At 37.6% G+C, this 24327-nt stretch overlaps 1 protein-coding gene across 1 annotated transcript in view; it reads left to right on the forward strand.

The window, feature by feature from the left end:
* Positions 1-936: 936 nt before the first annotated feature.
* DDX60 (DExD/H-box helicase 60) overlaps positions 937-24327 on the forward strand; it is a 47393-nt gene continuing 24002 nt past the window's right edge. The window contains exons 1-21 of the mRNA XM_050895635.1: positions 937-1076; positions 1460-1844; positions 1979-2041; positions 3730-3907; positions 4050-4391; positions 4885-4992; positions 6490-6651; positions 7578-7736; positions 8242-8383; positions 9547-9708; positions 11118-11220; positions 11953-12068; positions 14304-14455; positions 15501-15753; positions 16621-16784; positions 18861-19013; positions 19825-19974; positions 21032-21151; positions 22567-22662; positions 23374-23489; positions 24014-24159. Coding sequence (XP_050751592.1) covers positions 1474-1844; positions 1979-2041; positions 3730-3907; positions 4050-4391; positions 4885-4992; positions 6490-6651; positions 7578-7736; positions 8242-8383; positions 9547-9708; positions 11118-11220; positions 11953-12068; positions 14304-14455; positions 15501-15753; positions 16621-16784; positions 18861-19013; positions 19825-19974; positions 21032-21151; positions 22567-22662; positions 23374-23489; positions 24014-24159 — 3256 coding nt within the window. The 5' untranslated portion in view covers positions 937-1076; positions 1460-1473. The remainder of the gene's footprint in view (positions 1077-1459; positions 1845-1978; positions 2042-3729; positions 3908-4049; positions 4392-4884; positions 4993-6489; positions 6652-7577; positions 7737-8241; positions 8384-9546; positions 9709-11117; positions 11221-11952; positions 12069-14303; positions 14456-15500; positions 15754-16620; positions 16785-18860; positions 19014-19824; positions 19975-21031; positions 21152-22566; positions 22663-23373; positions 23490-24013; positions 24160-24327) is intronic.

Genomic DNA, 24327 nt, shown 5'->3' on the forward strand with positions numbered 1-24327 from the left:
CATCCAGGGGAACCTCTGGGACTTGGCGGGCAGCAAGGGAGCACCCTCCAGGGTGGAGGGGCAGCGAGAGTGCTGGCAGGGTGTCAAAGCCACCTGGTTGCCTCTGCCCACACTGTAGCCCCAGACACCTCAGATGTTAGTGTGTGCACTGCAGAAAAGCACCGATGTAGCAAAGTATTTAAGCATTTTTTTTGAAAGGAAATATAGCAGTCCATACATGAGTATGTACAGATACAGTTTTGCTTTTTTTGAGAATGACTGACTTTACGTGTTCAGATATGGAAAGTCACGCTTGCTTAGGAGATTGCAGGTACACAAAAGGTGACTTTATGTAGCTGTATGTATATAAATAGCTTACATTTCCTGAAAACAGGTATTAAAGTTCAACTGTAAAGTTATGTTAAGTACACCACTGTAATATAGCACACTGTGTACGGTATTTTACAAGTAGATAATAAAAATGTATTTTTGTTTCTTTTTTTCTGCAACTTCATTTGCTAGGAGTTTAAACTAACACAAGGTGAAAACCAAAAAGAAAACTTCAGCTTAGTTTTGAGTTGAGTTTGTGAAATCTGAAAAATTGAGGTTGCACTTTAGTTTCTTTCGTTCATTTTTTAAGAAATGTTATAAGACTAAAAATTACATCTAAAGATGAAATAGTCCTTTTATGGTCTCAGGAAAATGAAGGATAACCTGTCTAAGGCATAAGAACATTGCAATGGCAAATACTGCAACAATAAATACTGCATGAGGGTGTTACCTGAATGGAAACTGGAGAAAACTAAGTTCAGAAGAACTGAGCTGATGTGGTAGGGAGTGTGCAGGGTTATCCCAAGCTGCTTGTTTGTTCTTTAGCTCAAAGGAACTGAACATCGTGACCTCGTAAAGTGGGGAGTTACCCTAACCATTACAGTTGTATGCTCGCTCAAGATTTGAGAATCCTGCCCTTGGAAAAAAAAGAAGAAATAATCTAAAACTGAATTAAAAAGTGGGATTGATACCAAACCATGATTACCCCCATCGTGCAATGAAGACGTTGTGGCGTACCTACTTGTGACTGGACTAGCGTGAGCAGTGTGAGTACAAGTCACTTGAACCAGGAAACATGGATCGTTCCTTGGAGCTTGCCATGTAGATGTAGCTAATATAGCAAATGATGACTAACCCTCCCGAGGGTCCCTTCATGCAAAGTGCAAAACAGATATGTAATGCTCTTCTTTAGTAAATTTTAAGAAAGACAAAAGCTGATGTTCTCCTTATAGTTCACAAAAATATTTATTGATTTTAAAATGAAAATATGTCTCACAGGGATGTTCACAAAATGCTTTCTGATTTTTCATAAAGTTTTATTCCAGTGTGATTATGAAGTAGATAATGTAATGGTTGAAGCCTCAGAGCATACCATATTTCCTGAAAATTATCTCTTGATTACTTAGAGTTTTCTTTTTTTGGATGCCAGAATCAAGATCTGTGATGGATTCTGCAGAAGGTCATTTCAAGAAAGTCATTCATAATGATGCAAATGAGAATGCTAGTAATGATGATAAGGATAGTGAATGTAGTGACAGTGAGAAAATAGGCTTCATTGCAACAAAGGAAGATAAAGAGAGTGGGAGTACAAGTGACAGTGATGAGGAGGATGAGACCAGTGACAAAGCGGAAGCAGCTGTTGCGCAGCTGCTTAAAGAAGAGGAAAATAGAGAAAAAGAAGCCGAAGACCCAGATTACATTAACGCTTATAGTATCTCAACCACTGAAGAAGTAACACAGCAGGCATCACAAACTGAAGGCGAGGATTTCAGAGTTCTCCAACACGAACGTGATTCCCAAAGCCCTGGTGAGGAGCTGTTATTAGCTTATGCTCATGTCTGTGGCTTTTATTGCAGTGTCTTACCTTTTGGCTCTTTTGTAATTAATTGGTGAGTTATGGTTATATGATTCTATCAATAACCATGTATGTGGTTATTTTAGAAACAAGAAAACATCTTGAATTTCTGAAGAAGTTGAGGCTACACGTTTGGGCATCCCTATCAAGAGCTCAGTAAGTACAGTGGGGTTCATGGAAAGAAATGTAATGAATGGTAATAAAAAATGTTTCTTTGAACTAAGTAGACATCACAGTGTAGTACCCCTTAGAGAAAGAAGCTATGTCCTTGTCACCTAGGTTTGTGGAAAACCAGGAGACCTAAGGCATGCTTAGGATTTTATACTTCCTCCAGCCACATGAAGGAAGATTCCTAATATAATAGAAAGTCTGCCCGAAGAGTAGGGATTGTCTGCACGTTTTACCAACTGATCTACAATTTTAACTATTGCTATTTATTATTTTTCAAATTCTCTGTCATGCTTTTTTTGAGCATGTTTCCAGGCTACTACTTTTACAGCATTTAAAACAGTTTTCCTACAAAATTTTCCTTTTCATATATACCTTCTGTGTTTTTGCACATCAATTCTCATGCATGATCTTCTGCGTCTCCAGATTCTGATTCCTTTCCCTGCTTGATATGGGAAAGGATTAGTAATAGTGCCGTTCACATTGACAGTGAAGTGTCTCCTCTGCATTCTGGAGATGACATGCTAAAGAGATTAGTATTAATTAAAAGCAGGCAATTTAACTGTGCAAGACAGAAGTTTACATAGTTTTTGTTCATGGAAGGCTACTCATTGCATCAGATAACAAACTGGGCTTATAAACCAGAGGCTGTTGATCCCAGCCAGAAAGGAAAGCTGGGTCTTCCCAGGTGTGGATCTAAGGTGATGTGTATCAGGCATTTTTGACAGCCTTGAAGGAAACAAGCACATTCTTACCATTATAGTATGGATGTTCTCATAATATGCATTAGCATTGTAGCATGTAATAGGCAGGGTAGTATGTAATAGACAAACATGATGGCAGAGAACCTTTACTAGAAGGGCTTGCCTCTTCTTCATCTGGACCCGCAAAAGTTCTTCTGACTCCTTGGTCTGTCCTGGGTAAAACATTATGTCCCTGGACTTTCATGGATTCTTAAAGAGCTGGAGAATGCAGTCAATTCCTAGGATGTATTAAAAACTGCTGAGGTGCTGCCTGTTTATACTTGCCATCTTCAGTGCAAAGGATTTGTTTCAAGTTTGACCTAAGACTGATTAGTGCAAATTTTACCAACTTTCATAGTTTTCTGAAATAGGAAGGGGATGAAGAAGTCTTTTGATTCTTTGGTCTCTTGAAGGAATGTATTGTGATTGGATTCCTTTTGCTGTTAAGGTATTTTTCTTGCCGTGGACATTCCTTGGATGAGGGAGGTAGTTGTCATTGCCATGATAGTTATTGATAACCCACTTGCTGTTTTTAGCTGGAAACTCAGGCAGGAAGGCTCTCAAAATATATTTTGTGGTTATGTCCTGTGGGGTATTTCTTGTAGAACAGATAACATTTTCTGCATAAGCAGACATGGACAAGAGGTGCCATCTAAGTCACAGAAGCCTTAGATGCTACAAAAGTATCCGGAGTTGTAAAGGAGACAGTTGTTAATACATTCAATAACTGGAAGAGTTGCAAGCTATTTAGGACTAACCTTAGATCCAAGAAAGATGGTTTGCTATTGATTTAATTTATACATTTAATGTTTAGCTGATTTAATTAACAAAACCATGTATTTTAAAATCTATTAGTAAGCAAATTTCTTCTGTCCCATGTCCCTAGCTTTTCTTGGAGTAATGTTATGTACATGCTACTTCTTTTTCTTTCAGGCACGTCAGTCTGTTAAAAGACTTCGTTGAGTCTGAATTCTTTGTGATAGATGGCGATTCCTTACTACTTATGTTTTTAGATGAGGAAACACAATATCTGAACTTCTTCTACCAAATTGAATGCTTCCTGCAGGATTTCACTGAAAAAGGAGCAAAATATGTCATTGCTTTCTTCAAGGTACTGAACAAGTAACATTTGTTTGCTGTTTAAACCACTGCATTCCTTCAAAACCAACTGCTTGATTCTAATTAGGATTAGGAAACTGTTCATTGTGTCAACAAATGTAACTGAATAATTTTGTTGTTTTTATTTCCCACAGGATGCAGAACAGATGTACTTTCCGTATCCTCGTTTTCTTTTCTTACGTACTGCATTAATAGAACACCTAAGGCATAACACAAGCACCACTGTTCATACAGAATTTTCCAATTGTTTATCATCCAAATGGGAGATTTTTCTGAAGAAAAGCTATCCTTACTTCATCATCGTATCTGACGTAGGACTGACCTCTCTCCAAACAGACTATTTATCTATTTTAATTGCTCATTCATTGTCAAAGAAAATAAACGTTGTGCTTGCTTCAGGACAGGAGTATGATATTCTTAGAGTTTACGGATATCATGTTCAGAGTGTGTATAAACACAGATTATTTTTTCAAAAGGTAAGTTACACAACTTTTTTGTTGGTTTGCAATAATGGTGTTAGTTCTACTTAGCAGATTTAATACTCATATTGAGATATTTTAATTATATTTTACATATTAAAATTATAAAGCACGGATACATGGCTCATTTTATGTTTCTTTAATCTACTGGTCTTGAAATCCTTAACAGGCAAAGATTGTGATTGGTGGCAAATTCCTGCCCTGTTCTCTATAGTCTCATTTCACATCCTTGTTCACTTAAGGTATGATAGTCTCAGATACAGCCTTTCCCATATCTTCAGTATCACATGTCTTAGTTGACTTGTAATATACCAGACAAAGACTAGCATTTAGGCCAGGGATGTGATTTTAAAAATTTTATTTAGAACAGATGTTTCTTGGAGGCTGAGGATTGACATATATCTGAATGGTTTCTGTCTGTGGCTAGTAGTCCCTGATGCATAGTATCTATTGACTTTTGCACATAACTTTTGACTTCTGCACTTCTTAGTATGAACGAGATCTGCGATGTGCCTGTGAAAACCTAGTCAGGTACAAAGAACCATTCATGCATCTATATGAACATCTCAAGCTGAGCCTGAAAAGCATACAAAAAGAGGTAATTTGACCTCTTTGATCCTTTTCCTTTTTTCTCCTCGAGTTGACTGTCTTCCTCCATTCCTTTGCCTGAAATTCTCTCCTAGCCAGAGCTGGGGGCTCTGTTCCTTATCCTGAAGTGACACCCTGAGTCTGAGAAGGTCTCCTCTGCGCCCACTCTTCTTCACAGCAGCTTGAAGCTGTTTCTTTCTTTAAAGTTCACTAAAGCAGGATGGTTCAGCTGGAAGCTGATCAGTGGGATGTCGCTTAAGGGATATTTCCATCTTGGCGACTGGCTTTGTCTTGTAGAAGATGGGAACCAGCCCATTCAGCAGAAAACACCATCTGTGGCATAAATCCACCCTTAGGCACATGGGGGGCTGTGGCTACCGCTCTCTGGGTGCGCTGTGGCCATTGCCTCATCCCCACGGCAGCAGCTGGCTCCTGAGGGTAGGGTGTGGGAGGGTACGTTCAGCAGCGATGGGCGAGAGTCGGTGCTGCTGCCAGCAGCAACCTTGTCTGTGGGGACATCTCAAAATTTAAACCTTGCTATTGCAACTGCTAAGGCTTGTACACTCCGTTAACTAAAGTATTCACAATCTGGGAATTTTTTTTAAGAGCTTGATTACAGTTGCAAGGTCTGTGCTTGCATGATTAAAGCAGTGGTTTTACAATATTTTAACTTTTAAAAATTGGTATTTTTACGGTACTGTAATCACCTTTAGTGCTTAATATACTCCTGCCATTTTCCTGAGCGTTAAGTTACACTGCAGTGTTGTGACTCTACTTTTGCTACTGTGGAGAACAACAGCAAGGCTTCCTTGGACTTCAGTGGGAACGATACTGGTCCAGCAAGCTGATTTTTTTCAGTCCAGAAAAAAATGGTGTTACTCGGAAAGCATTTTAAAGCCTGGCTACTGCTAATATTTTGTTTTATTATGATTATCTTTCCTGAGGCAAGTTCAATAACTGGATACCCCAGGAGCAGAAAAACATCAGGGCCCAGCAAGGGTGGGCAGCTGATCCCTTGGGGCCAGGGTCGTGGGAGCTCCCCTGGGGGTGGCAGGACAGGACCTGGTACCCAGGGCCTGTCCCACTGCCCCAGTCAAGAGCAGGGCAGCCAGGAGGCAGCTGCAACCCCGGGCATCAGGCACCTTCCTGGGAACGGGCCGAGGCCAGACTGGGTTGTCTGCCTGCTGGGCTGTGGGGAGCTGGAGACCAGCACTGCTGCAGCATTGCTGGGGCAGGGACTGACGGCCCCAAGGGGCTGAAGTGGGGCCCTGGGCAGGTGGGAGGAGGTCCCAGGGCTTGGGCAGGGACAGTTAAGGCTGTTGGTGCCTTCAGGGACATGACAAAAAAGAGCCATTTTTACTAATGATTGTGCCCACTTTTCCTTCTGTAGTTTTCATATCCTTTTTGTCCCTTCTCCGATAGAACTCTGTAAAGGATAAGACTTATCCTTTTTTTGTAATTTTTATTATAGCAGTCATTTGTGCTATTCATAATGTTATGACTACAGGTTTGCCAGACTGTCCGTCTGTTGAAACAACTATGGCCTGAAGGATCTGATATTCGGCGTGTGGTCTGTGTTCTTGCTTGTGCCGTGGGATTAAAAATGTACAGCAACATGTTGGAAAATGCAAATACTTCCATGGGAGCAAAAACAAAGAAATCGGCAAGAGTAAGAATTTTTTTAATATCTTTTCAGCACAGTGACCATAAACATTTTGCTAATAGGAGAGATGACTGTTCTTCTAGATCCCAAGTTGAAGAGAGGCCCAGCTGCTTCCTTTGTGACTACACTCTGTAAGTGGTCTGGTTCAGATAATTACTGTGGCCACAGGTTTTCCAAAGGAGCATGGTCTCTCTGTGGGTGGTACCGTGCCCCCTGCCACAGTGGCTATTCCTGGGGAAAGTTTTACCTTAGGAGCAATTACTTCCATAGGAAGTTTTACCTTAGAAGGTAGTTGCACTCATTATTTTTCCTTTCCGAACAATCAGTGGCATACTAGCTTTTACAGAAGAATACACTTTTCCTCAAGTTAGCAAGACATTTCAGAAAAAAGGTTTCTTTCTAGGTGCGGTCATGACATCATTTTTGTGACCATACTACAAGCCTTATATTTTCATCAAGTTAACACAGATGCAAAGTATCAGTAATATTTTATGAGACATATTCAGTGGACTACGGGATAGCTACGAGTGATTAGCACAGCTGGATTTCTGTACAGACTTTTTGCTGCGCAGTTGAGAAAAGAGCATGGGCCTATATCTAGATATTAACTTTTCCTGTTAAAATAATAACATTTCTAGCCAGACACAATGACAACTGTTTTTAAGTTTTGTCTTGATTTTCGTAGTCATATTCTTTTCGGAAAAGAGATTTTTTTTTTTTTTTACATTATAACTGATCTGCATCTACCAGCACTACAAGAATGTTCATTTTGAAGTAAGTGTATCCACAAGTAATAACAATGCACAAATTGTTTAAATAGATCAAAATTATTAGCTGCTTTAACAAAGTGTAAACCACTGAATTAAGTAGAGGTGAACACAATTATTTTACTGAAGGACATAGTCAACTTTTTATCTGTCATCTCTCAACAGGGAAGAAGTAAACCCCTATCTCCAGAAGAAGCAGCTGACCTCTGTAGGATGCAGTGTCTTACAGTGACTTTTCTTCTTCATATGCCTCTTTCACAGAGAACTCAGATTAGGATCATGAAATCCTGCTGGACTAAGCAAGTTTTACCATTAATAAAAATGGTAGGTGTAGCACTGTCTTAGTTCCCCTGTCATCAGGTGCATTTGTCGTTTCAGTTTTCATTTTCCTTTATATGCTACTTTAGTCATCTGATGAGATCAAAGAACATAATGTACCTGCTGGAAACAAACCTTACCTGGTTCAGGAATCTTGTGAGCCACAAATCAGTGGGGCTAGGAGAATGTTTGGGGCAATATCTCTATACTTGACCTCTTCTTAGACATCTCCAGTTAGCCAGCATTAGTGTTAGGGTACTGGGCTAGATGGACCTTTTGGTCTCATCCAGTATGGGAAGTTTGATGGTAGGCCTTTTTATTGTTTAAAGTTGGTTATTACAGTGAAGGAGAACAGTAAGGGCAGTTTCCTGATCACAGAGAAGTCAAGTAACAGTGTGTTGTTTTTCATGTCAATAATATCTGTGGTAGTTAACCTTGCTTTGGAGATGCTTTGATCCCACCACGTGAAAAGGTGCTCCATAAGAATTAATTGTTTGCTTTATTTTAACAGCAACAGTTGTGTATGCATTTTGCTCTGACACAGCTAAATGATACAAATGACTGGAAGTTGGATTTAACTTACCTGCCTGACTTAAATGATGATTCACTGCTCATAAATCTTGCACATTACTATGAGGTCGAATACACTGAAGGTATTTATCTTTGAACAGTTTGCTTTCTTACATTTCTAACTTTATTAAGCTGCAAAATGAGAATGAAACTGTTTGTACAAGCAGAAATGAGCACATTTTTCTAATTACCCATATAATAATGGATACATTTTATGGAATAATAGGGAAACTTTTTTCTGTAGCCAAGTCTAGAAAATCACATGTGAAAGTGTCTTTCACCAGTACTCAGTTAGAATACTTTACAATGTCATATCTTTGATGTGCAACCTGTACTTATGCAAAGGAAGAGTGATATAGCATAGGTAGTAAGAGCTTTGGGTCACTGTTATTGGGTATTCTCATTTGGTTTTTAGCCAGTATTCTATCCATTTCATTTTGTCTTAGTGCAACGCAGTCAGAATGGAAACTATGTTGTATCCCTACTGTCACTGTGACATTGGATAATATTTTTAATTTCAGATGAGATTGATTCAGACAAAATTGTATATTGTCTTATAAATACATGAATTTGGGAGCTGGAGATTTAAGAACACCATCAGATGTGTTAAGATTCACAAAAAAGTTACAAAAGCTGACAGAGCAAGAAAGTATGGAAAAAGTTTTGTAGCAAATGTTCTTTCAGAGTAATTCTGTTTACCTGAAATCCTCTGCCATGAGTCTGTCTGTGTGATAGTAAACCAGAACACTTTCCTTATGAATCTAGTCACAAGATGTCCTGTATGTAAAGCAAGTGTAGAGGATTTTTTAAAAGGAAATATAAATAAGGAATATGAAACATTTGTTTTTATGATGATACCTATTATTGGGCACTAAAACCAAAATTATCAATTCAAGATCCTACACTGCAGGAGTCGAAGGTGAGAGAAACTCTTCTTTAGCTGTGGACCTTGCAGACTTCCACAAACAGTCTAAATCTGGTGTTTTTTCCAAAATACATCTTCTCAGTACATTTAGTTATTTATACCCTGGGCTATTAAAAACTGTGAATGTACAACATTCTGTTCTAATTTGTTCTAATCACCAAAGACCTTCGATAGGACTGAAGTCTTTGTGCCTGACACTGCATAGGTGAATAGGTAGGTTCTGTTTGAGGAAACTTAATTTTAAAGTGCCTTTTTTTTCCGCCCCCCCCTTGCTTTTTTTTTTTCTTTCTTTTTTTCTTTCTTTCTTTCTTCCCTGTGCAGGATTAGAGTTCAAAAAGGAATTGGGGAAAGAAGTGGAGAATGAATACCAATGTTTATGGGACACGGTAACAAAATTGGCTGTGAAATACAGTTTTGGAGATGCTTTCCCAATACGAAAGACCTCCCAACTATTTCTTGAACAGGAGCAGACATCATTTAGAGGTACTGACAACTCCACAAATTAGAGAGTTAGAAGCATGATCTTCATTACTATCACTAAAAGTTCTAGGAGTAGTGATCTGATTTTACCCTGATCACAAATCTAATCCATGCTTCATGGATCCTCTCCTACTTCCTTTCAACCCACTAGCAAAACTTGCAGCTGATGCCAAAATAAGTCTGACCAGGCCTTATGGGTGAAATTCTGACTCCACTGTAGACAGCACAAGTATTGTTATTGACTTCAGTAGGAACTGGGTTTAGTTCCATGATTGCTAGCCGAAATCTATTGTATGTATTGTAAAAAACATTATGATTGGTGTAATACAAATAATAGTAAAAAGCGTAATAATTCTTCATAATTAAAGTAACGATTACGTTTACGACCAAACTGTCTCTGAAGAACATCTTTGTACATGTTGACATAGGGTTATGCAGGTATTGGGCATGGGAGCAGCAAATTAAGTGAAATACAGAATTGTTGCCCTAATGGTAGAGAGTCCAGCAATCACTGTAGCTCACATTGCAGTCCTTGAAGGCTGTAGAAATGTGACTTGCCCATAAGTGTCTTAAATTACACCATCATCCTGTTTAGTAGCCCATAATGGGGGAAGTGCATAGTTGGCTCAGAGATTATTTGTTTTCTTCCCTCACTTACAAGACCTGTGAAAGGAGTAGGTAGAGGTTTTTGCCCGATATCTGACATTTCTTGAGAACCAGTTTTGTTACAACCTTCAAAGGTTTGTTTTAAACCTATCAAATTGTATAAATGTTTAGAAGAGACAGTTGGTGAGAAAGTCAGTAAAGGCTGGAATATAATTCTGCTTAAGTTTGTGGGTGTTCTTCAGCTGGTTTCAAAGATGTCAAGTGGGCAAAGTGGGCTCTAGTGGGCAAAAAAAGACAGTTTCTTTGTTATCTGTGGAATATTAAGGCATCCTCTGGCACAGCATTTGTGTTGCCTATTTCTGTATCTCCTTTGGACACCTTGAAGACTGAAGTTGTGGCTAGACTTCAAACGTGGGAAGGATGCACAATGTTACATGTTATCTTTAGTCGTCTAATGTAAGTGCAGTTGAAAGTGCACATTTAGGAGACTGGTCTTTATGGAATCAGTGCAGGAAAGTAGATGTCTGTGAGATGGGATGGGTTGTAGCATTCAAAAAGTTAGCATAGGTGTCTAAAATGGATTATGAGAATATCTACTAGGAAGCAATAATGATGTCTGCTTCATTCTTCTTCCCATGCTTGAGAAGAAACAGGAAGGGGGGAACTAGTGAACTGCTGCTTACTTTAGCAAATTTTAGTTCATAGGCTTTCATTTATAATGTAACTTGACAGAATTTTCAAGTATGATATGCAATTATATATATATTCTTAATTAAACAATATTAATTATTTTTTACACTGTAAAGACTGTGAAGAAGAAATTCCTAACATTGGACTGATCTCAGTGAAATCTGATCTTGTTGAAGACTATGCTGGAGATGTTTTGAAAGACCTACCTGTTTTAGAAAGGTACATATATGAGTTTTATTATAATGAAATATCATTATATGGGCTTATTTTCCACTCCCCTGCACTTTACATCCATATTATGCTCAATTTGTACAAATGTAGAAGTGCTTTTGCTATGACTGGGTAAAATTTCGTTTACATGTACTGGTGTAAATATTAACAGAAAGTTCAGAACAAGATGGGTAAGAGTCAATATATCCATATTTTCTCATACTGTTATTTGTTTGCATTATAGTCTTTGATTCTTATTCTACATTCTGGAACTGTTTTTCTAAAAGTACAATTTGTATTTGAAAGGCCTCATCCTAAATTGCAAAGCTCAGATTGATTTCAGGAGAAGAAAAACATTAAATAAAAATACTGAAAAAAAAAAAAGTAAGAAGAGATCATCCTTCACATTTGCTCTGCTACTTGTGGAAGTGGGTTCTGTGCTGCACAATGAGTATTTTTTAGCCAGCATGCGAGTTATGTAGCTACAGTGCATTCTGTGATTAATCTGTATGAAAAGAAGTGAAAAAATGGGGTTTTACTTTGTTTATTAGTAAATCTTTCTGAAAAACTGAGTCTATCTTGACACACTATATTTGGAGTGCTATTAAACCCTATGTTGTTTTTCTACCACAGTAAAATTGTGTTTTGATAAATACCCAGTTTTCTGAATGTTTTGAATGTTTCATTAGAGATGCCAGAAAGCACTTAATTTCTGCTCTGTTTAATGTTTGTGTATTTCAGCAACGATCCTGCAGTTACTTCCCTTATTAAATACAAGGAATTTGATGAGCTTCGTCACTGGCATTCTGGCAGACCTTTGACTGAGGAATATGAGCGAGTACGGTGTGATGCTGATGGTAAGAAAAACTAACACAAAGCCCATGTGTCTGTGTTGGCTAGAACAGTATTGTAAAGGGTATCGTGGTTTTGGAGAAGGACTTCTCATTTCGGAAAATATTTGCAGCTGTATAAATACTTGCCAAACTAGAGCTACTGCAATAGCTAAATTATGCTTAAACTGATGTGCCTGTGCATTATGTGTATAGATTGTGTATTATCTTAAATAGGTCTAATGAGTATAACAGAATGAGCACTTGTGGCCAGATGTTCATGATGCATTCCTTTTTGCTTGCAAAATGCTTCACAGATTTATATAAGCAAACTGTATGTACATGTGCAGTTTAATGTTTAAATATAGAGTTTGGATAATGCTTAGTAAGTACATCTATACATGTGCAAAATCTGCTCAGATGTTTGCACAGTTCACGCATAGCCAGTCATCTTTTGGGAACAGAATTAAAATAGGAAGTAAAAGAAGCTGTTGTGGTTTAACCCCAGCTGGCAACTAAGCACCACACAGCCACTTGCTCACTCCCCCCGACCCTGGCGGGATGGGGGAGGGAATCAGAAGGGTAAAGGTGGGAAAACTCGTGGGTTGAGATAAAGACAGTTTAATAGGTAAAGCAAAAGCTGTGGACACAAACAAAGCAAAACAAGGAATTCATTCACTACTTCCCATCGGCACGCACGTGTTTAGAGCCATCTCTAGGTAAGCAGGGCTCCATCATGCGTAACGGTTACTTGGGAAGACAAATGCCATCACTGCAAACATCCCCCCCACTTCTTTCTTCTTCACCCAACTTTTATTGCTGAGGATGATGTCATATGGTGTGCAATATCGCTTTGGTCAGCTGTCCCAGCTGTGTTCCCTCCCAACTTTTTGTGCACCCCCAGCCTACTCGCTGGTGGGGTGGGGTGAGAAGTAGAAAAGGCCTTGACTCTGTGTAAGCACTGCTCAGCAATAACTAAAACATCCCTGTGCCATCAAGACTTTTCATCACAAATCCAAAACATAGCCCCATACTAGCTACTATGAAGAAATTTAACTCTATCCCACTAAAACCAGCACAGAAATAAACAACAGTTGTTTGTACCATAATTCTTGATTTTATGCATTATAGTTTCCTTTAAGTTTTTTCCAGTTTGAGATACTAAGGAAAACAAACCAGGGACTTAGCTTTGATCTTAGGTTTGCGTATTTTCATGAAATGAAATATATGATACTGTATGTACCACCAAGTACTCAAAACTTTTTCTCAAAGATGTTCCCATCATCTATTGCATCATACAGTGAATTAAACTGTGAAAAACCTACCAGGAGTTGAGAAGTCATGGATTACTGTTGGTACTTCCAGTGTTGCTTATGGTTTTCACTCAGTGACTTAGAAATGTTGTTTCCCGAGTGGGTATTTGCACCACTTGACCTATGAAATCAGAGTTCCATCTGCTCATCTTTCTGACTGGATGATTTTTTGTATTATTCTGTGCACTATGATTTCAACGGGAAGTTTGGAGAACGTAACTGCAGAATAGTAGCTAGAGCACCTTCCATACTGTTGGAGTTGAAGGTTTATGTCCACTCCAGCTGAAGAGAGGGCCCTCTCTCTCCTGTGCCTTGCATGAATACTCTGAATGCTGGCATCTGTCATCTCAGTCTTTCTTGTGAAAAACAGAAAGATCTTCTGAGATGGGTCTTCACACTCAGAAGCTGACTCATCGTTTTGATTTTAGGGCAGAGAGAAATACCTAGGCTTGAGTGTGGAAGTATCCATGTGCTCAGTTCAGTATCTTCCATTGGCTAGCATAAGTGTTCTTCCAGCAGCTTTATTTATTTATGTTCTGATGACAAGCTCTTGTTTTCATGGGGAAGAGGTCTCTTTCTGATCATCTGAATTGCCTTCGGAAGACACCTTCCTATTTTCATGGACTGTGTGTGAAACCTAGGCATTTTGCTCAGTTATAATTTCTTTGCAGGCATCCTGCTTGCTAAGTTTTCTAGTATTTTTAATGTGTGCCTAAAGTAGTTTGAATTTGAGTCTATTGCCTGTCTCTCAGATAAATCAAAGTACTGTTGGATTTCAGTGAGTCTTAGTAGCCAGCATCTTTCAAAATGTGATTTTGGCCTTTAGGTCAATGAGGAATTTTTAGGAAATTTATCCATTACCAGGTACCTTTTCTTGGAAACAGATTAGGCTGGAATTCTATCAGAGTGTTTTTTAATCAATTATTTTTGTTTGCAGCAAAATCCAAAGATCCAAAAGAAAGAAGACAAATACAAAAGTTACAGACTTTTCGCCATTTTTATGGAAGCACTTTGGAAGACAGCACTTCAAAACTTATTGTACATCAAGAGGATGTGTCAGGGAATGCTAATGCTGCTGTCAGAAAGACACAAAAAAAGCATGTAAGTATATTCAAGTTGTTCTTTTCAAATCCTTTTTCTATTATCCAGGAAAGGATTTCTACTATATGAGTCTCACAGCTGAAGTTTTATATTCTGAATGCACTAGTAGTTCTCAGTTGAAGAAATTTAAATTGCCTTTATACTTCAAATTTAATTAACTAATTGGCAAAAGTATTTTTGTTCCTAGTTAGGAATACTGATGAGTGATTATATTTTAACAGGCAGAAGTAAATAAAAAAATTAATAAATATGAACTCTGTAAAGGCTGATAGGTTTTGGCTCATGGCCAGTATTATAATGTGGAGTGAAGGAAACTGGAGTTCATGAATTTAATTTTATGTTAAGAAACTATAGAGAAATACTGGAAAAACAATTATTCAGTTATTTATTTCCCTGCACTATTTGGAAACATTTTCTGTGAAAGATCCTGTAGATACTGCAGTTAATCCTAACTATGTGAACATTGTCAGACATCACAGGGTATGTAGCATGTATGTGCATACTCACAAATGATACTGAGCAATAGTGATTTGAGTAATATTTCATAATAGATTGTACTATGGAGTACAGATTATGGTCTGTTGAATTACCTGTAAAAGTCTGTATATAAAATAACTTTGTTAACTTCAAGTAAGGTTGAACTCTTAATTTTATTTAACTTATTGAAAAGCATCTCAATATGATCAGAATTACTATTACCCATGTATAAAATAAAAGCTTGAAATTTAACTTTCAGACATCTGCTATTTTAATTTTCCACATTTGTGCTTTTTTTATACTACTTATGAAGCTTTATACTGACTTAAAATGAAGCTTAGGGAAGCTTTTTTGAGCAACATATATTGGCATTCAGAAATTATATCTCCTTCAAAAAGAAGTGCTACTTTAAACAATTCCCAAAACAAAATGCATCACACAGATTAATTGAAAACTATAATGTACCTGCTGTGATAGAGTTTATGGATTAGGTTTTTTTAGATGATGCTTGCACACATCATCTGTGTGCAAGTTGGTTAGTTCTAAATATCTTCATTTTATTGGATAGAAAAGTAAAGCGGAAACAATTGCAGAGGAAAACAACAAGCGACTAAAAATTAAAGAAGAGAAGAAAGAACAGGAGCAATGGAAAGCCTTGTGTGTACCAACTGAAAAGGAAATAAAAGCAAATCTGACTGTTGGAATAAATAAATTGGAGAAGTTTCTCAAGACCCTTAAATGTAAATCTGTGAAGTTCAGTGTAGAAATGACTGGACTATCTGCCTGTTTAGAAGTGTGGAAGGAACACTGCAGAGAGCAAGGTATGATAGCCAAATTTATGTTCAGTATTCAACTTCTACTCCCGTTAACCAAGAGAGTGAGTGACTTTGGACACTCTCAGCTGAAATAAAGACGTGTAAATACAGCCCTGTTTCAGGAGCATGAAAGGTGTTTTTAAGTATTAACAGGCTCTGGTCCCCTTTTACAATTTCAAGATCCTTTGAGTTAGCCATAAAGTATCCAATGAAATTAGATTGTAGCTGTTTTCCTGTTTTGCTTTGTAAACATTGCATACATAAATAATTTATTTTATTGTATCTACCTTTAAGGATTCTATATCATGCACACTGAAATGTATCTATATTGCAGTGGATTGTTTAATTAGCTGAGGTGGTTAGCTTACAGTCTGGATGATGACAATTTGCACAGAAATCTGTGCTATCACGGTTAGTCGCCTCCTATTTCACCAGAATTAACTTGTTCAGTCCATACCCTCAGTCAGGAGGGTCCAAACACACACTGCTCTAAACGTGTTGAGGAGAGTTGTAAACACTGGAGTGAAATATGTTGCTAATAAGATTGAGTAACAAATGTGTGGGTCAGGAAGGTGAAATAGGGGAGCTCAGTTATTGCGTAGATGTCAGAAGTATGACTTCCTTTTATAGCTGAGCCTGCAGAAGCAGATAGAATTATTTGGGTGCTTGGTCTTAAGTGGCACTCCTCGTAGAGGTCACAGGAGTGTGGGTTGTCTTTGTCTAGTTGTCTTTAAATAAAATTCATTTTTAAATTGTCATAAATGTGGTTGGACGGATAAGGTCTCTTCTAAAAATACCTAATATCAGAAGACTCCCAATGATACAATTTGTTCTCAAATAACTGTAGACCTTTTTTTTTTTTTTTTTTAAAAGGTAACAAATCTAAAGATTTAAGCAAAGCTGTTCAAGTCATGAGGAGAATTCATATCCTCCTTGAAAAATATCAAGATCTCTTGGAGAAACGACATCTACAAAAGCTGACCAGATATCTAAGACTTCTTGGATTTGAGAATTTGGCATGCTCTCTATCTGGCCAGGTAACTTCATAGACTGTAATGGTTCTACTGTAACTGGATCTGTAGTTGAATATCAACAGTGTTTTCTTAAGCATTGAATAGTGTGTAGAAGATCTATATTGAGCTTATTTTATTTGGTATTGTGCCATAAGATTTGGAACTGTCTGTTCTTGCTTCAGATATTAATCTTCTTTAGTTCCATGGATACATTTCTCTGCTTGATGTGAGGGCTAGCTGGCACAATAGGTCACTTCCCCTTTAGTAAGTAGAACTTTATATGGCTGCAAAGATACCCTTTGAAACATGCATCAAGATTCATTTGTTCTAGTTATGTCTGCTTGAGGCCTTAGACATCTCTGAGAGGTACCTGCTGTTCAATTCATCACATCAACTGAACTCTGCATGTTAAAAATAACTGTTAAAAGCTAGGTGATGAGCAGCTGCTCTCTAACAGGCCCAAATGTGCTACTTTAGAAAAGGAAATCTTTGAGACTGCAGAGGTGGATGAAAACTATTCTGTTTGTTGTTATGGTATTACTGATCACCTCTGAAGGCAACAGTTTCAGATACTGAATTGCTTGTCCTTGCTAGCACAGCTGAGACCACCAGTGGCTACACTGAATTTGGCTCTGAAGTAATTTCTTGAAGGATTGACCTTATGCTTTTCTGCATGTTAGCAACCTGCCCACTGGCTGATTTAGTGTTATAGCAGTTTGATACCTTTGTGTGTAGATTGGATGTTATTAGGGAGAGGGGATGCTAAAGTGGCGCTCAGGCAGAAGAGGGAGGATATAACTCACAGCCTGCAGAATATGAAGTCAATAGCAAAAGGAAGGAAGAGTACAGTGAACTGTAAAACCAATATCAATCACTTCAGTGCCTCATTTTTCAAGCACAGTAGAGTTAAGAATTTTTGAAGATTATTTCTGGAAAGTGTATATCATCCTTCCTTGAGGATCAGGACTACGAGGGGAGGGAGGAAGTGATTGTTTTGTAAGAAATTTTCTTCCCTTGAAGAGTGGAAATTATTTGTCTCTTTTTCTATGTGAATTCAACTGGTGTACGATGATTGTTTGCTCTTGGCTACATAGTTATTGTAAGGGTGTTTGGTACCCCAAATAAAGTATATTATATTTCAGGATCCGAGGATCTCAAAAGGTCTGTTGCAAAAGCTTGTGGTGATAGAAGGGATATGTTGGCAAGTTTAATGTCTTGCTCAGAAGGGCTCTAGATCAGTCAGTGCATTTTGGACCTACTTTTACTTTTGCAGGTGCTTGTTTCTGATTATAACTTTTGCAAAGTTGGGGGAATTCTAGGAATAACTGAAGTTTTCAGGAATAACTGAAAATATTTCTTTCAAGAAATTGAAAAAGTAGTGAGATCTCCATCCTTGGAGATAGTAAAAACTCGGCTGAACACAGCCTGAGTGACCTGATCTAGTGGCACATGTTTCTAGCAATGAGTTGGATTAATTGACATCCAGACATCCCTGACAACCTAAATTATTATGTGATTTTCTGATCTTCTTGTGTATGTTGTAACATGTAATGCATTCCTATACAGCTTTTGGGATCAGATGTTGTAACCAGACGTGTCCATGAACATTAAATTTGGTATGTCTTAGGGTATACAGGCATTTTTAAAAAATACAGTGCTTCACAGAATTTGGGATCACACTCAGTCTTTATATTGAATTTTGCTTTGCAACCGTGATTCGTTGCACAAGGGGTCAGGGCAGGCTGAAGAAAAGAGACATAAATATACGATGAGAAGGCTCTGGCAGGCAATAGCTTGAAGAGGCTGAGCTTTGCCTGCTAGACAGTTTTGTTAGCTCTTCTGACAACAAAAACAACACCACCACCACCACCAGCTATGGAAGACATATTATTTTTAGAACTTAGTCTCCTTTGAAGAGTTACAAGCGTAACCCTAACATAAGGCTCTACAGTGTAGATTTCTGCAAGAAATTATTTAAAAATCACCTGCACTTTCATATGTTTTTCAGCGCTTGCAGAGTTCCACAGAGCAAAAGATGTGCCATTTTCTTAATCTCTTGCTAGCTTTCAAACCAACTTGAATTTTCATTTGACCTTATAGACAGGAGAAAGTAATGATCAGAATATAAGCAACTATGCTATTGAAGTGGGTCCAGCTCGCTTTCAGCTACAATACATGGATTATTACTTGCTCAGAGAAGAGAGAAATGATCCAGATCCCCGAGTGCAACATTTCATACCAGACACATGGCAGGTAATGAGACACAAACTTTTTGCATAAAGTTAATGGAAATGATCTTTGATTTTTAATTTTTTTTTTCCATTTAAAAATACACATTATTATACTACTTGTCAAAAATAGTGTTGTTTAACAAATTTAATTTTGTAATAAGTTTAACAAATTCAGTAGATCATTTTGGACTGTATTCCGTGTTCTTTCTACACTCAGAGCTGTTCTACAGAGAGCTTGGCCCAAGGAATTCAATATAAGAAATGCCGAATCCATGGGATTTCACTGCTTATTACCATATTTGATGGTGGTAATGCTCCATTTGGATAATCTCTGATTGTTCATCCTCTGCTCATTTATCCCTAAAGAATTACCCAACAGGGAAGAAAACAGATTAATAAACCCTGTATGCTAGGAGCAGAAGAGAGATTTGGACAGTATTGATGTAAATATTATAATGCAAGGAAAAAAATACTGCCTTGTATAAAACAATGAAGTTTTTGGAACTAAATTATACACTGCTGAGTTAACTGGTTTTATTTTTTAATTTGAAAATGTCCAGGTTTGGACTCAGAATGTTCTGGTGTCAGTATCTCAGACCAAATAATTGAAATAGACAAGTTATAATTTGTAGTTCCATTTTTTTTCCACTAACAGTTTAAGAGAAAATAATACAGTCATAAAACGACTAGGTTAACTCTGACTTTGTGTAGTCTAAAATCTGTATATAAAGTCTATATGCAAAAATAAGAGATGTTTTCACAGAAAGAGCTGGTTTACTGAGTAAGAACTTCATAACAAGACATTTTGACATAAGTAACTGCTTTTCTCTTAGCGAGAACTTCTTGATGCTGTAGATAATAATGAGTCTGCGGTGATTGTCGCTCCCACTTCATCAGGAAAAACATATGCATCATACTATTGCATGGAAAAAGTTCTGAAAACGAGCAATGAAGGAGTAGTTGTGTATGTTGCTCCTACAAAGGTAAGGCTGCATCCTACTACATATTCTGTGTGTAAGACTGTGATATTTCTCAGTATGATTCTGAAACTGTTTGGGGTAACTTGTTACACAAATTTAGTTGATATATATTTTTGTTGTTAGAAATGGAATCTTTACATTCTGTTTTACCTTTGCATTTGTTACAAACAGCATGTTTACAAAAAAAAAAATCTTCAAAATATTTAAGCTAATGTGGAATTTTTGTCTATTAATATCTGTATAGCTAATTGAAAGTCAGAAACACTAATATATACAAAAGTGCTATAAAGTAGCATGTTAAGTAAATGATGAGAGTACCAAAAGCCTACCAACATGGTGAAAGTAATATGAGAACAGAACAAGGACCAAGCAAGTCAAGTTGTCTTTTGCTAATTGAATTCACCATTAGATGCTTCAAGAGAAAATTTATGAAACTCTAGGCAGTGGGGTATTTTTTAATGAGAGTTCTATCCTAATAGTTAAAAATTGACTTAAGTGCTGAGGCACAATGTTTTGATTTCTTCCAAAACTTATTTTAAAGTTCAGTGATATGATTTTTGGATAGTGAATTACATGTGCTGTTATAGAAAACAATCCATAAAGATTGTTATTGAATAAGTAAAATCAATTTTTTTGTGGTTATACTCAGGGTTGGGCATCAAAATAATCTTTTCATTTGAATATCAATCTGGGTGCAGAAATATATTTTATACCTGCAGCCACAGGACTTTGAGATACTTAAAGTGCTTGTAGATGCACTGGAATGTGATCTATTTTTAACTGCTGTGAAAATAATTAAAATACAGAATTAATAATGTATAACTCACTTTACACAACACTAAATTTCTTTGAAAGCGTTTGAGTATGATTGAAAATCAAGTACCATATCTTTTTAAAGTTAACATTATTGACAGTCTAGACTTAATAGTACATTACATAGTACATTATAGTCTAGTACATCAATATCAGTGCCAAAATTGAATGCTTTTATATGTCTTGGAATATCATATGCCTTTAGACATACACTGTCTAGTTTTGTTAATGACCTGCTTTATTTAAGGCCCTTGTAAACCAAGTGGTGGGAACTATATACAGTCGATTCACCAAGAAACTTCCGGATGGATTGGTAGTGTGTGGAGTCTTCACGCGAGATTATCGCAATGATGTCATGAATTCTCAGGTATATTTTTATGGATGTTTTAACACATAATAATAATGACTTCTGCATTCCATCTGGCTTCTGAAAATGTTAATTCCAATTATAACAATTGTGCCATTACTAAATACAAAGTTCAGGAAAAATCTAACCATACCTGTACTGCTTACTAGAAACTTTCAGTCTATGGCATACAACCTTACCTATTTATCCTTAGGGAACATGCAGTTGATTACTTGCTCTGGTTAAAAGAAAAAAACATTAAAATCCTTTGGTTGCTAGCATACAGCAGATGCCTTACAGAAGTCCAGATAGAATACATCAGTAGCTTTTCCCTTGTCCATTAATGTAGTCACTCCATCATAGAAGGCCACTAGGTTGGTCTCTGTTGTAGTGGGGAGCCCAGAACTGGACACAGGACTCTAAGTGTGGCCTCATCAGTGCTGAGTAGAGGGGAAGGATCCCCTGCCTTGATTTGCTGGCGACACTCCTCCTTAATGCAGCCCAGGATGCCATTAGCCTTCTTTGCCACAAGGGCACATTGCTGCCTCATGTTCAACTTGGTGTCTGCTGGGACCCTCAGGTCCTTTTCTGCAGAGCTGCTTCCCAGCTGGATGGCCTCCAGCATACACTGGTGCATGGGGTTGTTCCTCCCCAGGTACAGGACTTTGCACATCTCCGTGTTGAACTGCATGAGGTTCCTGTCAGCCCATTTCTCCAGCCTGTCTAGGTCCCTCTGAATGGCAGTACGACCCTCTGGCATGTCAGCCACTCCTCCCAGTTTGGTGTCATCAGCAAACCTGCTGAGGGTACGCTTTTCCCCATCATCCAGATCATTAATGAAGATGTTAAACAAGATCAGACCCACTATTGACCCCTGCGGTACACCGCTAGTTACTGGCCTCCAGCTAGACTTTGTACCCCTAATCACCAAGCTCTGGGCCCAGTCTTCCAACCAGTTTTCAGTTCACCTCACTGTCTGCTTATCTGGCCCATACTTCAACAGCTTGTCTGTGAGGATCTCATGGGAGATGTTGTCAAAAGACTTACTGAAGGCAATATCCACTGCTCTCCCCCCTCATCTACCAAGCCAGTCGTTTCATCATAGAAGTTGGTCAAGGTTGGTCAAGCATGACTTCCCCTCAGTGAATTCATGCTGAATACTCCTGATGACTTTCTTGTTCTTCATGTGCTTGGAAATGATTTCCAGGATTAGTTGCTCCATCACCTTCCCAGGGATCAAGGTTGATCAGCCTGTAGTTTCTTGCGTCCTCTTTCTTGCCCTTCTTGAAGATAGCAGTGACAAATCATTCATTCATTCTTGCTTACCTTGAAATCAAATACATATATATTTTTAAATGCTTTTTAAATATAGAATCTACTTGTAGTTGATTAGTCAGCTTACTTGAAAATAATGCTTTACAAACCTTTCTTCTTAGATACTAGTGACTGTGCCTCAATGTTTAGAAATCTTGATGCTGTCTCCTCGTTGCCAGAAATGGACCAAACGGATACAATATGTTATATTTGATGAGGTAGGCATCTTTTAATAGTAACCAATTTAACAAATATACGAAAAATCTTGAGGAAAAATGCTGGTGACCCAATTTTTCACTACATACATTACTGCTGGTAAAAAAACAACTTTCAAAAATATTATTTCAGACTTACTTGCTTTTTCCTGTTCGCTGATAGTGTTTATGTACGCCAGTGAAAGAACTTAAAACTCTATTGGTCCTCAAGAGGACATACAGTTCAGTCAAAGCTACAAGGAACTTCCTTTATTTCTCTCCAGCCAGTCAACTGAAAAACTAAAAGCCACCACTGTAGTCTCAGTGGCACAAATAGAGCATTCCAAACTAGGATCATACACATTTCACATCATATGGTATTTGTCAGTCTTTCCAGGGAAAAAGTCAATGATTAATCTTGCTAAATTTAAAATTCCTACTGTATTCTTTCTTGTATATAGAATTAATTGCTAATGATGCCAGTGAGTATCTAGGGTGCAAACGGTGAATGTAGTATTGAAATTTAGACTAATGTGCTATCCAGGGAAGTCTGGAGAGGGTTTTACTGGACATTTGATTTGGATCTCATGGTCATTTGCTACAACGTAAGAATTATTCAGTACTGATCTTGCCAAACTTTTGATTTTTGCAAAACACAAACCAACTCCTGTTATGCGTGACCTTTGATAAGGAACATTTCTTCTTTTCTTTTAATCCTTTTTCCCAAAAACATAGGTCCATTGTCTTGGCGGTGAAATTGGAGCAGATGTTTGGGAGCATCTTCTGGTGACAATTCGATGTCCATTTTTGGCACTCTCTGCTACTGTCAGTAACCCGGAACACCTAACTGAGTGCGTGTGGAATTTTCTTGCTCACAAGAGCGTATTTAAATTGGATATGAGCTGTTTTAGATAGAGAGGTCAATTACTATTGGGATGCAACTGATTTGGATTTATATTGTTATATGTACTATGCTACCCTTACTCCCCCAATTGACACAAAATAATACTGTAACTCTTAACTCTGTAATGAGAACAAGCACTACTATTCCTTCAGACCCTGTAATTGAGCTGTGCAGAGGAATTTAGGAGGCTTTTACATCTATTTGGATTGCCAAAGCCTGATAAGCACACTTGTCCATCATCAATCAGTGAAGACACCTGCACTATATTTTTATATATAATGGTGCTATTTCACATTTTTCATTTGCACCCTGGGATAAGCTGGAGAAAATTGCACTGAAGATGGTGAGAGGGTGACTGGAAATTCTATAGGAGAAATTGAGCAGATTGTAGTAATTCATCTATTATAGCTGTAGCAATTTTCTTAAAATATATTTTACAGCTCTTATTTTCATTTTATTCTTGCACTGTAGGTGGTTACAATCTGTGAAAAGGTATTGGCAACATGCTGAGAATACAATAGAAGGAAGCTCTACAAACTCTGAAAAGAACTTTACAAGAAAATGTAAAGTGAAATCTAAAGTACAAGAACAAAAGAAATCATATCGTGTTAGACTAGGTGTGTATCAGAATATTTTGTAACTAAGAAATAAATTCTAGTGTAATTTCTGCAAAAAGTTTAATCATGGTGTGTGAACTTAAGTGTATTTTGTTTTGGTTTTTCTTTTAAATAAAAACAAATCTTGCAGGATTAAGTACTTGCTTTTTAAAACAACCAAGTGCATCA

This window comes from Gymnogyps californianus, chromosome 4, assembly GCF_018139145.2.
Source record: "Gymnogyps californianus isolate 813 chromosome 4, ASM1813914v2, whole genome shotgun sequence".
Lineage (NCBI taxonomy): Eukaryota > Metazoa > Chordata > Aves > Accipitriformes > Cathartidae > Gymnogyps > Gymnogyps californianus.